The following is a 15,176-nucleotide window of genomic DNA, read 5'->3' on the forward strand; positions in this document are numbered from 1 at the left end:
GTCTGGAGTCTGTACACATCTCATCATAAGGTTGGCCTATATGGCTGTCAAGAAAATGCTACCAAAACATGATCCTTCTCACACTGGACCCATGCAGGGAGATACATGTTGCTCATCTGAATGCATGTGGAAAATGTTTAGCCTATGGCCAAACATTAATCAAAAAATAATAATAATATTGGCCTAGATATTGGCCTCATCTCTATATAATTATTTTGTTTGAAAAGAGTGGACTTCTATGAGAACCTAAAGGCCTAGGTGAACGTCAAAACAGGCACGGTACAGTAGGCTACTGAAATAAATCTACACCTCCTCTACTTGGTAGCTGTCACAATAATGTTTTACTACTACAGCAAACTGCAAGACAGAGAATAATCCATGTAACCTATCCGCAACGTCCAAACCAGGAGGTCCAATTAATAGTTGTTTCCCCAAATCACGGTTTCTACAATGATAGAGACTACAAGCGTTATAAACATTGCTGGCTAGAGGCCCACGCTGTGGTTATGCTCACACGTGAAGTAAGGTGCTTACGACGCTAAGATAAAGACTACTGCCATATCATGGGCGCAGTGAAATCAACTGAAAGCGGCATTGGTGGATACATTGTAACCAAAACAACAGGAAAACAATCACATTAGTTCCGAAGAAACATTGTAACAGACTGTCGCAGGCAAAGCAACTTACATCTTCAAAGAGTGATCCAACGTTGGCTGTCACGAGCAGTATTCCCGAGCCTGCTGTCAGCTTCCCCGCCATAATTCTTTCAGAATCAAAAAATGTAGCGGACTTTGACTGTTCGGAATTGAAAGTAACAAAAGTCGTTAAAGGTTTCACGAGGCTGGTTCAGTTAAAATATTGAGGAATTGTGACTGCAGCCAGGTTTGTGACCGTTCGGCTCGCTCATACGAGCAAGGCTCGTGCATCTAGTTGCTTGCTGACGGTCTTGCTGCTCTGTAGATGTTTTGGCTACTTTTTCACATTTACAGCCATCGCAAATGTTTCCGTTTTAATCCATAGCGACTACTGGGCTCTGGTTCATTCCAACAGTGAGTGTTTAATTCCCTGTCTTTTGCAGTGAAAAAGTCTCCCTCGTAAACCGCGACTCCGTAAGGACCATTGCCTTTGATTGTTTAGAGAGGATAGGCTGGAGTCTTTCACTGTCCTGACGTCACCAAGCGAATGGAAAGACGGAGCTGTTTTAAAAGGGAAACGCATTACTAGAAAAGCCACACAAGACTGCCCCAGAGCCCTTACTTAGGCCACTTGACTTGTTGTTGCTTAAAAATGAAAAGAAAATACGCTAAATTGGGGAATATAACTGTCCTGCCTAAACAATTTCATTCACTGTGAATGCAGCTTCTGACATATAACAATGTCATAACAAATAAAACACAGACATATTATTACTGACCTTTGGTAGTGACACAGATGATACATGATAGAAAACTTTGCTGGTCAGCTAATTAGCACGATGAAAGTACTATGGTGAAAGTGCTATAGTCAATAGTGTACCTAAAAACTGGGTTGTAGGAGGAATTGCAAGCAAACAGTGTTGCAGCTGCAGTGTGCTTGTGTCAGTGCAGGAGATAAGAATGGCCTACATTATTTATAATTGCAGATGACACTATTAACTTTTCTTTTCTAAACCACTAGTTATTGTTAAACTTATAATATATCAATTGTTCGTCTTCTCATTTCCATTTAGACCTACATGTTTGTCATTGAGTAGCCTATACCTACATTTCTACAAGCTGGGAAGTTGAAATGTTTACCTCTTTAAGAGAACAGCGTCTCGCATGCCATTTGCTTGTGTGAATTTGGTGGGGCCCACAAATGAGTTTGTTTTCTTTTTCTAAAGTTATCATCTGAGTGGTTAGAGGCCTTTTTATATTTTATCGTCATTCAGTTTTTAGATGTGTTCTCAATGCTCATTAAAAATGTACCTCAAGGGCCTCCCGAGTGGCCTAGCGGTCTAAGGCACTGCATTGCAGTGCTAGAGGCGTCACTACAGACCTGGGTTCTATCCCAGGCTGTGTCGCAGCCGGCTGCAACCGGGAGACCCATGAGGCGGCACACAATTGGCCCAGCGTCGTCCGGGTTAGGGGATGGCCGGGGGCCGGCCCGGGATGTCCTTGTCCCATCACGCTCTAGCGATTCCTTATGGCGGGCCAGGCGCATACACGCTGACTTCGGATGCCAGTTGTGCAGTAATTCCTCCGACACATTGGTGCGGCTGGCTTCCGGGTTAAGCGAGCAGTGTGTCACGAAGCAGTGCGGCTTGGTAGGATCGTATTTCGGAGGACACATGGCTCTCGACCTTCGTCTCTCCCGAGTCCGTACGGGAGTTGCAGCGATGGGGCAAGACTGTAACAACCAATTGGGGGTTGAAATTTTTTTTTAAATTACAAAAATAATGAAAATGTACCTCAAATACAACAAGTTTGCAAAGGCCTTACAACCTTCACCATCTGAAATGGCCCGGGACATACAAGTCATTTCCTGTAGTCCAATAAGAGTTTCCTCTTCTGTGCCATATCCTCCCCTAATGGTCTGGAGGGGAAAAAATGGACCCACTGAATTAGTACTCGGGGGGCAAGAAGTCAGAACATACAAGAACCAATCAAGGCGGGTCTTATTTTGTGAGAAGATGACAAGATGGTGGAGGCATGAGGCAAAAAAGAAAAGATGAGCAAATACGGGGACACAGTGGAAGTCCCTAAATGTTTTGGAGTGTTGTCATCTTAGGAGGTAGTGGGGGAGTACACATGGCTCATTAAGATTTTGTGGAGAGAGCAAGGAGATTATCGCAATAACAAGTTATTCAAATTGCTCACAGCTGTGTCTGGCAGTATGTGTGTGTGTGTGTGTCTGTTTGTCTGTGTGTCTGTGGCTGTGTGCGTTTAGGGAGGGGATATTGGGTGCCAGGCCCTTCCGTTGTTGACCAGCCGCTGCGGACGGGTTGGTGTACACGATCTCCGGCTGCTTTGCATGTGTTGGTGCTGGCATGACACACCAGGTGTGACCGGCCGCTGGCCTCTCAACCACAGACATGAGGAGGGTAATAACACTCCAGTACTATCCTGCTGCTCTCAGTCAGAGCTGGTTGTTGTAGGTGTGATGTAGCCTATCAAGTATTTTGTAAAATCATTCTTCATTTAATTTGTGTTTTTATTTGTTCCAAGTGATTACTGTTTTAGATGTTCCTATTTTTGCTTGTGGGAATAGTACAGACCGTGACAAGGTAGCCTATGTTCTTTCATGGTTCTCACAGATATGATATTGATATCTTTATTCATTTGAAGCCAAGTACTCGTCCAGTTGTTGAAACTGGGGGTACTCTAGCATAATGTTCTTGATCAGACTGACTGATGTTTATCATTAAGTTAGAAACATTTTGTCAGTAACTCAGCATACTTGCTACAATCCCGCTGCGGTCGGGTGATTAAGAGGTAGCAGGCTTGTGTAGAAAAGAGACCATTAACAGTGCGAGAGAGAATAAAAGAGAAGGAGGCAGTGAGGAGGAGAGAAGGAGGAGAGGAAAATAAAGTTGGTGTGTTGCTATTTACATTAGCTGGGGTGTTTGCCAAGACTACAATAGCCCTTTCCCCTTTCCTTGTACTGTGTTATTCAAACAGAGATGGCGAAAGCAAGTGCAAATGTCTCTAAAAAGTACAGTATAAATATGTGAGGAGGTTTGCATAGAACATGATGATAACAGTTCAGGTCATGTGTTTCACGAGGCCCACTAAATACTACACTGTTTGCACTGGACAGGATATCCCACAAGGGTTGTTGTTTGCATGTGTGTGTGTGTGTGTGTGTGGTGTGTGTGTGTGTGTGTGTGTGTGTGTGTGTGTGTGTGTGTGTGTGTGTGTGTTTGTGTGTGTCTTTGTGTGTTTTATTCATTTTGCTGATAAAGGACTCCAACGTCCAACTGGCTGAAGCCCCTCCCTCTCCACTCGGGGTAATGGAACAAATGATGTAGGAATTCCAGTCCGTGAGCAAATATGTGCACTTTGACCCCTATCCCTCCACTGCTCAAATTCACTCACATAGAAAAACATGGAAATACATTTTTTTAATGTCAAGCTCTAAAGAGCTGTGATTCAGCCCCTTTAAAACTGTGACAACAATGTCTCAACTTTATGTTTATTTTCCTATGGTGTTCACTGTTTCACTTCCTATTCCCAAGACGTAACTTTTACCATTGCATGGGAATGTCGTCCAATAAGAAACTGTTTAAACTCTCTGTGGCTAATTAAGACGGTGTAGCTCATTTATCAACTTAGAATTCTACATAACACCCATTACAATTTACATTATGGCAGGGTTTCCCAAACTCAATTCAAATAATTCAAATTCAAATAATCGACTAATCATCAAGCATTGATCATTTGAATCAGCTGTGTAGTGCTTGGGCAAAAACTAAAACGTGCACCCTTGGCGTCCCGAGGACCGAGTTTGGGAAACGCTGCATTAGGGTATACCTTTTTCGGCATGCAATGCGTTTGTAAGTTGTTTATTTACAGTTTATAGTTTCTGTAAATCAGTTATAAACAGTTATAGCTCTCTGGTTGAAATGTAGTGTTTTGTGTGATGCAATGTTTAATGGGTGGTGATCATTGCTAACGTTCACTTCCCAGGATATTAGGTGGTTGACCTGACATGTGCTGTTTCATTACTTCTTGTCCATCTGTAATGCTTTGTCTAGAATCTGGAGTACGTCTTTGACTGACGGGGTGCTCTCCTTTTGTCAATCACATCCCATGTTGTTTTTTGGAGAATCGGTCTCTCACTCCCCACATAGTTGTTGAAGTGGATCTATGACTTAGGCTACACTAAAGCTATTCATGTCTTTTTCCTATACACAAAGCACACAGGTCAGCACGTGCCCTCTAAGCTACTAGGGAGGTCCCAGTACTGATCTGGAACCTGGAAAGGGGCCCAACCCCCCTCCACACACAGCATGGCCACAAAGTGCCGGGGGCGGCAATTAACCCCGTCCATGATTTCAATTTGAGCAGTTCACAAAGTCTACCTTCTCTGCCATCACTGTACCCTTAAATGTATTACACATTTCTGCTACTCCTTTTCTTGGCCTGGGTGGATCCCACCGTGAGGCCGACCTATTTTGACGCTCCCCCAGGAAAGGTCTAATACCCCCTCTTCTAATTTACCCTCTCTCACCAATTAATTTGGACCGCTGTACTCTTGTGGGACAAAATGTCAGTTATTTTCCCGAAAGAGGCTGGTGGACTAAATCTGGTTAATTCTGGAAGGACTGACTGATGAGATGTTCTTCCTTCTTTCAAGTGGTTACTGTTCATCTTTTATATTTTCACTAATTAAACATGATTTGACAAATGAAAGCAAGGGCTCCACCACTTGGCTTTCATCTGTCCAGTTATTTCTAATAGGTGAATTCTTCGAGGAAGAGAGAAAGAAAGGCTGCATTTTCAGAATTCGAACGGGGCCCTTATTTAAACCAATGCAGGAAAATGTGGAAAGTTTTAACTCTCTTGAAATCAGGAGTTTGTATCCTGCACCTGAAGTTGCAAACCTTTCCTTGTACTTGTAAATTATAAATACTCCCTCATTTGTGCTACAGAGGTAATAAGTGGGAGCACAAATAACTTGAAATGTGCTAACAACTATTTGGGGTGGGAATTGTTCAAAGAGATGCTTCACCAAACAATGTACAAATAACCTCACACTTCGTATGCTTTCATTAGCATACAGTCAATCTCACACTGTCATTCCCGCCCTAGAGAAATGTCAACCATTTTAGAAACAGCCGCCCTACTAACGCACAGAGAGCAGGTAGCATTCAAACCAAGACCACCCCCTTCACACGCTCTTATTTATTTTCCCCTTCATTCAAAACCATAACTTCCGCCCTTCTCCTCCACAATCCAGAATCCAAGTAATGAGGTCTGTTCTAAAAATACTCTGCAGAATTTAGCCTTTTTTGTTGCTGGTCTAGCTAAGGGATCCTGAAGGTGTTGAAAACTGGCCTGTGTAGCTAGGTAACCGGCAATGCCAAACCCGAAACAAACCCCTCTCTGTGCTCTACTCTGGCCCCTTACGTAAATGCCCTACAGAGTTAGACTTAATTGACATCAACTCTTGGCCTTGACCAGACTCAAAATGATGGGATTGTTCCACCTTGTGATCGACATCTGTTTGTGCTGCAGCTCGTTTTAGTCAATCATAGAACCAACCCTGTTTATCTCAGTCTTTGACTGTGCTCTCTACTTCTGTTCTTTATTCCTTTGGCATGTGTAGCAGAAATGAGTTCTGGAAGATAAAGCATTATTTCCTTATAGGCCTACAGTCAATACCAAACTAGATAACGATAAGAGGGACAACATTTGATTTGAGTCTTTACTGTTACAAACATCCTTTCACAGGACACTGTCTATTTCGTTGAATTGTTATACATTTAACTACTATGATAAACAAGCTGAATTTGTTGAAAAAGACAGTGTGACATGAATGTCAAATCATGGCCAATCATGTAAAATACGTGTGTTAATTGCGTCAGTTGATGCACTCAATGGCTGTGTCTGAAAACAATTACATCCTTGCTTCCTTCATCCTTGTTTCCTCAATTCCTCTCAAAGCTTTTTGGAGGAGGATGTCAGATCCTCTCCTCCAATGAGCTTTGAGAGGAATTAAGGATACCAGGATGGGGGAAGCAAAGATTTGACAGTTAGTAACATTTTCAGACACAGGCAATGAAAAATGGCATCATTGTAATAACCATGGTGCTCCAGAAGATGGCAGTAATGATGAACACAAACAACAGTGTTGTCTACCAAGTACGACTATTGTCCACCAACTACAGTACAACAATTATCCACCAACTACCAGCGGTGGAAAAAGTATACATTTTTCATAAGTAAAGATACCTTAAAAGAAAATGAGTCAAGTAAAAGTAAAAGTCACCCAGTAAAATACTACTTGAGTAAAAGTCTAAATGTATTTGGTTTTAAATGCACTTAAGTGTCAAATGTAAATGTATAAATCATTTAAAATGTCTTATATTAAGCAAACCAGACGACACGATTTTCTTGTTTTTTAATTTACGGATAGCCAGGGGCACAGCTCAACACTCAGACAAAATTTTCAAACGAAGTATTTGTGTTTAGTGAGTCTGCCAGATCAGAGGCAGTAGGGATGACCAGGGGTATTCTCTTGATAAGTGTGTGAATTAGACAATTTTCCTGTCCTGCTAAGCATTGAAAATGTAACGGGTACTTTTGGGTCAGGGAAAATGTAAGGAGTAAAAAGTACATTATTTTCTTTAGGGATGTAGTGGAGTAAAAGTAAAAGTTGTCAAAAATGCAAATTGTAAAGTAAAGTACAGATACCCAAAAAAACTACTTAAGTAGTACTTTAAAGTATTTTTACTTAATTACTTTACACCACTGCCAACTACAACTATTGTCCACCAACTACAACTGTTGTCCACCAACTACAAATATAACATTGGCCAACAACTACTCGTGTGTGTGTGTGTGTGTGTGTGTGTGTGTGTGTGTGTGTGTGTGTGTGTGTGTGTGTGTGTGTGTGTGTGTGTGTGTGTGTGTGTGTGTGTGTGTGTGTGTGTGTGTGTGTGTGCAACTTGCAACACCAGGGTTGTGGGGTTGATTCCCACAGGGGACCAGTATGAAAAATATACAGTACCAGTCAAAAGTTTGGACACACCTACTCATTCAAGGGGCTTTCTTTATTTTACTATTTTCTACATTGTAAAATAATGGTGAAGACATAATGGACAAACTATAAATAACACATATGGAATCATGTAGTAACCAAAAAAGTGTTAAAGATGTCCATTACATTAGTGTGTTAATTGCGCCAGTTGATGCACTCAATGACTGTGTTGAAAACAATTAAATCCTTGCTTCCTTCATCCTTGTTTCCTCAATTCCTCTCAACTCTTTTTGGAGGAGGAGGTCAGATCCTCTCCTCCAATGAGCTTTGGGAGGAATTAAGGATACCAGGATGGGGGAAGCAAAGATTTGACAGCATTTTCAGACACAGCCAATGAAAAATGTCATCATTGTAATAAACATGGTGCTCCAGAAGATGGCAGTAACGATTAACACATAAAACACAGCATTGTCCACCAACTACAACTTTTGTCCACCAACTACAACCATTGTCCACCAACTACAACGATTGTCCACCAACTACAACTATTGTCCACCAACTACAAATTAACAATTGGCCACCAACTATGGAATCATGTAATAATCAAAAAAGTGTTACATTTTCTCTTTTTAGATTCTTCAAAATAGCCACCCTTATCCTTGATGACAGCTTTGCACACTTGTGGCATTTTCTCAAACAGCTTCATGAGGTAGTCACCTGGAATGCATCTAAATTAACAGGTGTGCTTCGTTAAAAGTACATGTGTGGAATTTCTTTCCTTCATTTGAGCCAATCAGTTGTGTTGTGACAAGGTAGGGGTGGTATACAGAAGATAGGTAAAAGACCAATCCATATAGGTCCTATATTTGGTAAAAGACCAAGTCCATATTATGGCAAGAACAGCTCAAATGAGCAAAGAGAAACTACAGTCCATCATTACTTTCAGACATAAAGGTCAGTCAATGGGGAACATTTCAAGAACTTTGAAAGTTTCTTCAAGTGCAGTTGCAAAAACCATCAAGAGCTATGATGAAACTGGCTCTCATGAGGACCGCCACAGGAAAGGAAGACCCAGAATTACCTCTGCTGCAGAGGATAAATTCATTAGAGTTAACTGCACCTCAGATTACAGCCCAAATAAATCCTTCACAGAGTTCAAGTAACAGACACATCTCAACATCAACTGTTCAGAGGAGACTGCGTGAATCAGGCCTTCATGGTTGAATTGCTGAAAAGAAACCACTACTAAAGGACACCAATAATAAGAAGAGACTTGCTTGGACCACACGAGCAATGGACATTAGACCGGTGGAAATCTGTCCTTTGGTCTGATGAGTCCAGATTTGAGATTTTTTCTGGGAACTCCCTCAAGACGGTTGGAAAAGCATTCTTCATGAAGCTGGTTGAGAGAATGCCAAGAGTGTGCAAAGCGGTCATCATTGAAGAATCTAAAATCTAAAATATATTTTGATTTGTTTAATACTTGTTTAGTTACTACATGATTCCATATGTGTTATTTCAAAGTTTCAATGTCTTCACTATTATTCTACAATGTAGAAAGTAGTACAAATAAAGAAGAACCCTTAAATGAGTAGGTGTGTCCAAACTTTTGACTGGTACTGTAAACACTCACTACTGTAAGTCACTCTGGATAAGAGTGTCTGCTAAATTACTAAAATATGAAAAGACACACTCTGCACACACCCACACATTATTTTTCATTGTAAAGTATTTTGGTCTGTAATGTATTTTTCGTTATGTGTCAGACCCCAATAAGATTGGCTGTCGCGATTTGCGTTGGCTAATGGGAATCCTAAATAAAATTGTAAAAAATGATTTGAATGATGCATGAGTTAATATTATATATATCTTTTTTCTATTTTGTCTTTTATTTATATATTTTTCTACCCAATTTCAAGGTATCCAATTGGTAGTTACAGCCTTGTCTCATCGCTGCAACTCCCGAAGCCCAAGAGCCGTGCGTCCTCCGAAACACAACCCAGCCAAGCCGCACTGCTTCTTGACACAATGCCCACTTAACCCGGAAGCCAGCCGCACCAATGGGTTGGAGGAAACACCGTACACCTGGTGACCGTGTCAGCGTGCACTGCGCCCAGCCCACCACAGAAGTCACTGGTGCGCGATCCTAACCCGGATGACGCTGGGCCAATTGTGCGCCGCCCCATTGGTCTCCCGGTCGCGGCCGGCTGCGACAGAGCCTGGACTCAAACCCAGAATCTCTAGCTGCACAGCTAGCACTGTGATGCAGTGCCTTAGACCACTGCGCCACTCTGGAGGCCACATGTGTTAATATAGAACATATTATACTGGGCTGTTGCTGTGTATGTTGCCACAGAGGTCCAGCTTGCGCCCAAAGAGAAGGGAAGAACCTGGGGAAACCTACAGTTTGGGGAAACCTTGCATTCAGGATAGTCATCAGACACTTGACTTTTTTTTTTACATCACAGCCTTATTCTGAAATTGATACATTGTTTGCCCCCCTCATAAATCTACACACAATACCCCATAATGACAAAGCTATTTTCAGGTCTCTCCAGAGACGTTCGATTGGGTTCAGAGGCTTGTCCTGAAGCCACCCCTGCATTGTCTTGGCTGTGTGCTCAGGGTTTTTGTCCTGTTGGAAGGTGAACCTTCACCCCAGTCTGAGGTCCTGAGCGCTCTGGAGCATGTTTTCATCAAGGATCTCTCTGTACTTTGCTCCTTTCATCTTTGCCTCGATCCTGACTAGTCTCTTAGTCCCTGCCGCTGAAAAACATCCACACAGCATGATGCTGCCACCACCATACTTCACCGTAGGGATGGTGCCAGGTTTCCTCCAAATGTGACACTTCGCATTCAGGCCAAATAGTTCAATCTTGGTTTCATCAGCCCAGAGAGTCTTTAGGTGCCTTTTGGCAAACTCCAAGCAGGCTGTCATGTGCATTTTACTGAGGAGTGGCTTCCGTCTGGCCACTCTAGCATAAAAGCCTAATTGGTGGAGTGCTGCAGAGATATTTGTCCTTCTGGAAGGTTCTCGCATCTCCACAGAGGAACTCTAGAGCTTGGTCAGAGTGACCATCGGTTTCTTGGTCACCTCCTTGAACAAGGCCCTTCTCCCCCAATTGCTCAGTTTGGCCAGGCAGACAGCTCTAGGAAGAGTTGTGATGGTTCCAAACTTCTTCCATTCAAGAATGATGGAGACCACTGTGTTCTTGGGGACCTTCAATGTTGCAGAAATGTTTTGGTACCCTTCCCCAGATCTGTGCCTCGACACAATCCTGTCTCAGAGCTCCACGGAAAATTCCTTCGACCTCATGGCTTGGTTTTAACTCTGACATGCACTGTCAACTGTGGGACCTTATATAGACAGGCGTGTGCATTTCCAAATCATGTCCAATCAATTGAATTTACCACAGGTGGACTCCAATCAAGTTGTAGAAACATCTCAAGGATGATCAATGGAAACAGGATGCACCTGAGCTCAATTTCAAGTCTGATATCAAAGGGTCTGAATACTTATGTAAATAAGGTATTTCTGTTTTGTATTTGTCATAAATTTGAAAAAATGTGTCAAAACCTGTTTTCGCTTTGTCATTATGTAGTATTGTGTATAGATTGCTGAGGATTTGTATTTATTGAATCAATTTTAGAATAAGGCTGTAATTTAACTAAATGTGGAAAAAGTCAAGGGGTCTGAATACTTTCCAAAGGCACTGAAAATCACAGGATTTATCATAGAATCATAGGCTGTGTACTGTACCGGTCCATTGTGAGTTAAGAATGTGTCCAACTGTACACTTACACCGAGTAAACAAAATATTAGGAACACCTTTCTAATATTGAGTTGCACGCCCTTTTGCCCTCAGAACAGCGTCAATTCATCAGGGGCATGGACTCTACAAGGTGCCGAAAGCGTTCCACAGGGATGCTGGCCCAATGCTTCCAACAGTTGTGTCAAGTTGGCTGGATGTTTTCTGTTTGGTGGACCATTCTTTTTTTGTGTGATCAACATTTAATTTTTATTTCACAATCTACAACACACAAGGCCGGATCACTTTACAAGTACTAGCCGACATGACAACATTAACATACAATACAACTATTTACATACTGTCAGGAGTCAATTATTTGAGTGCACAATATGACATTTACAGAAATTAAGCAGAGTTTACAATAAAACATATTCTATATTATTCTCAGAAAAGAAAATGGCATCCCCCCACTCCCCTACCTCATAGGTTCATTGCTTGGTCAAGAGTTGTTGATATCTGATACATTTTTGCATAATACATCCCATGCCTCAACTGTATTTGCCCGAGCTTTATTTATGGTGGACCATTCTTGATACACATGGGAAACTGTGTGAAAAACCCGGAAGCGTTGTAGTTCTTGACACATTCAACCAGTACGCCTAGCACTTAAATCTTTTGTCTTGCCTATTCACACTCGGAACGGGACACGTACACAATCCATGTCTCAATTGTCTTAAGTCTTAAAAATCCTTCTTGAACCTGTCTCCTCCCCTTCATCTACACTGATTGATGTGGATTTAACAGGTGACATCAGTAAGGGATCCTAGCTTTCACCTGGAATCACCTATGTCATACTAGTGAGTCACAGACAAAGATGCGGCACATACACATACAGAGACACACACAGCCACATGTGCATGTGCGTGTGTGTGTGTGCCTCCTGCGTGTGCATGCTGACCAACAACTAGATCATCTGATCACCTGACCTGAAACTCCATGAGATGATGCACACCTGCCAACTTAATGAATCAAATAATGATGCAGTCACGTTAGCTCGCTGTAAGAAAGGTCGTATTCAAGCCTTTCCCATCCTCAATACATAACACTTACCATTGGCAGCCAATCCTGTTCAGTTCTCATATTAGAGTAGGAACCTCATTTTAACGTTTGACTGTCGGGTGACTGGGTCGAGGGATTCTCTTGGTGACCGCTACTGTGAATCATAATGACAGTACAATTACATACACAGAACCTGCATCTGTAAAGAACTGTTATTGAATGTATTCGTAATGGATTGCGTTCATAGAGCTCTTTACAAAATGTCCAAATACTGGATTACCTCACTTAATTTACTAGTATTTGAAAACATCTATTTTGTAATAATAATGAATAAAGATACTGTATATACACTATATATTTAAACAGTAATCACTGTACTATTTCAACATACATACAACATGTGGGCATGAACACTATGCCTAGGCTGTGTAGTTTGGTGTACTCATATTTTCTTTCTCTTTGTCCTATGCTATGTGTTAATGTAGCTGTTGCGCAGCAACTCACTTCCTTCCTGAAGACAAACAATGTATACGAAATCCTTCAGTCTGGTTTTAGACACGATCATAGGAGCGGCAGGGTAGCCTAGTGGTTAGAGTGTTCGCCTAGTAACCGAAAGGTTGCAAGTTCAAATCCCCAAGGTACAAATCTATTGTTCTTCCCATGAACAAGGCAGTTAACCCACTAGGCTGTCATTGAAAATAAGAATTTCTTCTTAACTGACTTGCCTTGTTAAATAAAATAAATAGCATTGAGACTGCACTTGTGAAGGTGGTAAATGACCTTTTAATGGCGTCAGACCGACGCTGCTTTTGATACCATCGATCACCACATTCTTTTGGAGAGATTGGAAACCCAAATTGGTCTACAGTTCTGGCCTGGTTTAGATCTTATCTGTCGGAAAGATATCAGTTTGTCTCTGTGAATGGTTTGTCCTCTGACAAATCAACTGTAAATTTCGGTGTTCCTCAAGGTTCCGTTTTAGGACCACTATTGTTTTCACTATATATTTTACCTCTTGGGGATGTCATTCGAAAACATAATGTTAACTTTCACTGCTATGCGGATGACACACAGCTGTACATTTCAATGAAACATGGTGAAGCCCCAAAATTGCCCTCGCTAGAAGCCTGTGTTTCAGACATAAGGAAGTGGATGGCTGCAAACTTTCTACTTTTAAACTCGGACAAAACAGAGATGCTTGTTCTAAGTCCCAAGAAACAAAGAGGTCTTCTATTGAATCTGACAATTAATCTTGATGGTTGTACAGTCATCTCAAATAAAACTGTGAAGGACCTCGGCGTTACTCTGGACTCTGATCTCTTTTTGACGAACATATCAAGATTGTTTCAAGGACAGCTTTTTTCCATCTATGTAACATTGCAAAAATCAGAAATTTTCTGAACAAAATTGATGCAGAAAAATGAATCCACGCTTTTGTTAATTCTAGGTTAGACTACTGCAATGCTCTACTTTCCGGCTACTCGGATAAAGCACTAAATAAACTTCAGTTAGTGCTAAATACGACTGCTAGAATACTGACATGAACCAAAAAATGTGATCATATTACTCCAGTGCTAGCCTCCCTACACTGGCTTCCTGTTAAGGCAAGGGCTGATTTCAAGGTTTTACTGCTAACCTACAAAGCATTACATGGGTTTGCTCCTACCTATCTTTCCGATTTGGTCCTGCCGTACATACCTACACATACGCTACGGTCACAAGACGCAGGCCTCCTAATTGTCCCTAGAATTTCTAAGCAAACAGCTGGAGGCAGGGCTTTCTCCTATAGAGCTCCATTTTTATGGAATGGTCTGCCTACCCATGTGAGAGACGCAGACTCGGTCTCAACCTTTAAGTCTTTATTGAAGACTCATCTCTTCAGTAGGTCCTATGATTGAGTGTAGTCTGGTCCAGGAGTGTGAAGTGGACAGAAAGCCACTGGAGCAACGAACCGCCCTTGCTGTCTCTGCCTAGCCGGTTCCCCTCTCTCCACTGGGATTCTCTGCCTCTAACCCTATTACAAGGGCTGAGTCACTGGCTTACTGGTGCTCTTCCATGCCGTCCCTAGGAGGGGTGCATCACTTGAGTGGGTTGAGTCACTGACGTGGTCTTCCTGTCTGGGTAGGCGCCCCCCCTTGGGTTGTGCCGTGGCAGAGATCTTTGTGGGCTATACTCGGCCTTGTCTAAGGATGGTAAGTTGGTGGTTGAAGATATCCCTCTAGTGGTGTGGGGGCTGTGCTTTGGCAAAGTGGGTGGGGTTATATCCTGCCTGTTTGGCCCTGTCCGAGGGTATCATCGGATGGGGCCACAGTGTCTCCTGACCCCTCCTGTCTCAGCCTCCAGTATTTATGCTGCAGTAGTTTATGTATCGGGGGCTAGGGTCAGTCTGTTATATCTGGAGTATTTCTCCTGTCTTATCCGGTGTCCTGTGTGGATTTAAGTATGCTCTCTCAAATTCTCTCTTTCTTTCTCTCTCTCAGAGGACCTGAGCCCTAGGACCATGCCTCAGGACTACCTGGCATGATGACTCCTTGTTGTCCCCAGTCCACCTGGCCGTGCTGCTGCTCCAGTTTCAACTGTTCTGCCTGCGGCTATAGAACCCTGACCTGTTCACTGTCATTTATGAACATTTGAACATCTTGGCCATGTTCTGTTATAATCTCCACCCGGCACAGCCAGAAGAGGACTGGCCACCCCTCATAG

General features: G+C 42.3%; 1 protein-coding gene across 2 annotated transcripts in view; it reads right to left on the minus strand.

Moving 5' to 3' along the window:
- LOC106576776 (inositol polyphosphate-5-phosphatase A) overlaps positions 1-1,160 on the minus strand; it is a 281,297-nt gene extending 280,137 nt beyond the window's left edge. Inside the window, exon 1 of one of the 2 annotated variants that reach the window (XM_045700743.2) lies at positions 688-1,160. In XM_045700743.2, the coding sequence (XP_045556699.1) occupies positions 688-759 (72 nt within the window). In that variant the 5' untranslated portion in view covers positions 760-1,160. The remainder of the gene's footprint in view (positions 1-687) is intronic. The other variant, XM_014154171.3, reaches the window with a different exon arrangement.
- Between the last annotated feature and the right edge of the window lie 14,016 nt (positions 1,161-15,176).

This window comes from Salmo salar, chromosome 18 (assembly GCF_965601325.2).
Source record: "Salmo salar chromosome 18, fSalSal1, whole genome shotgun sequence".
NCBI classification, from domain to species: domain Eukaryota; kingdom Metazoa; phylum Chordata; class Actinopteri; order Salmoniformes; family Salmonidae; genus Salmo; species Salmo salar.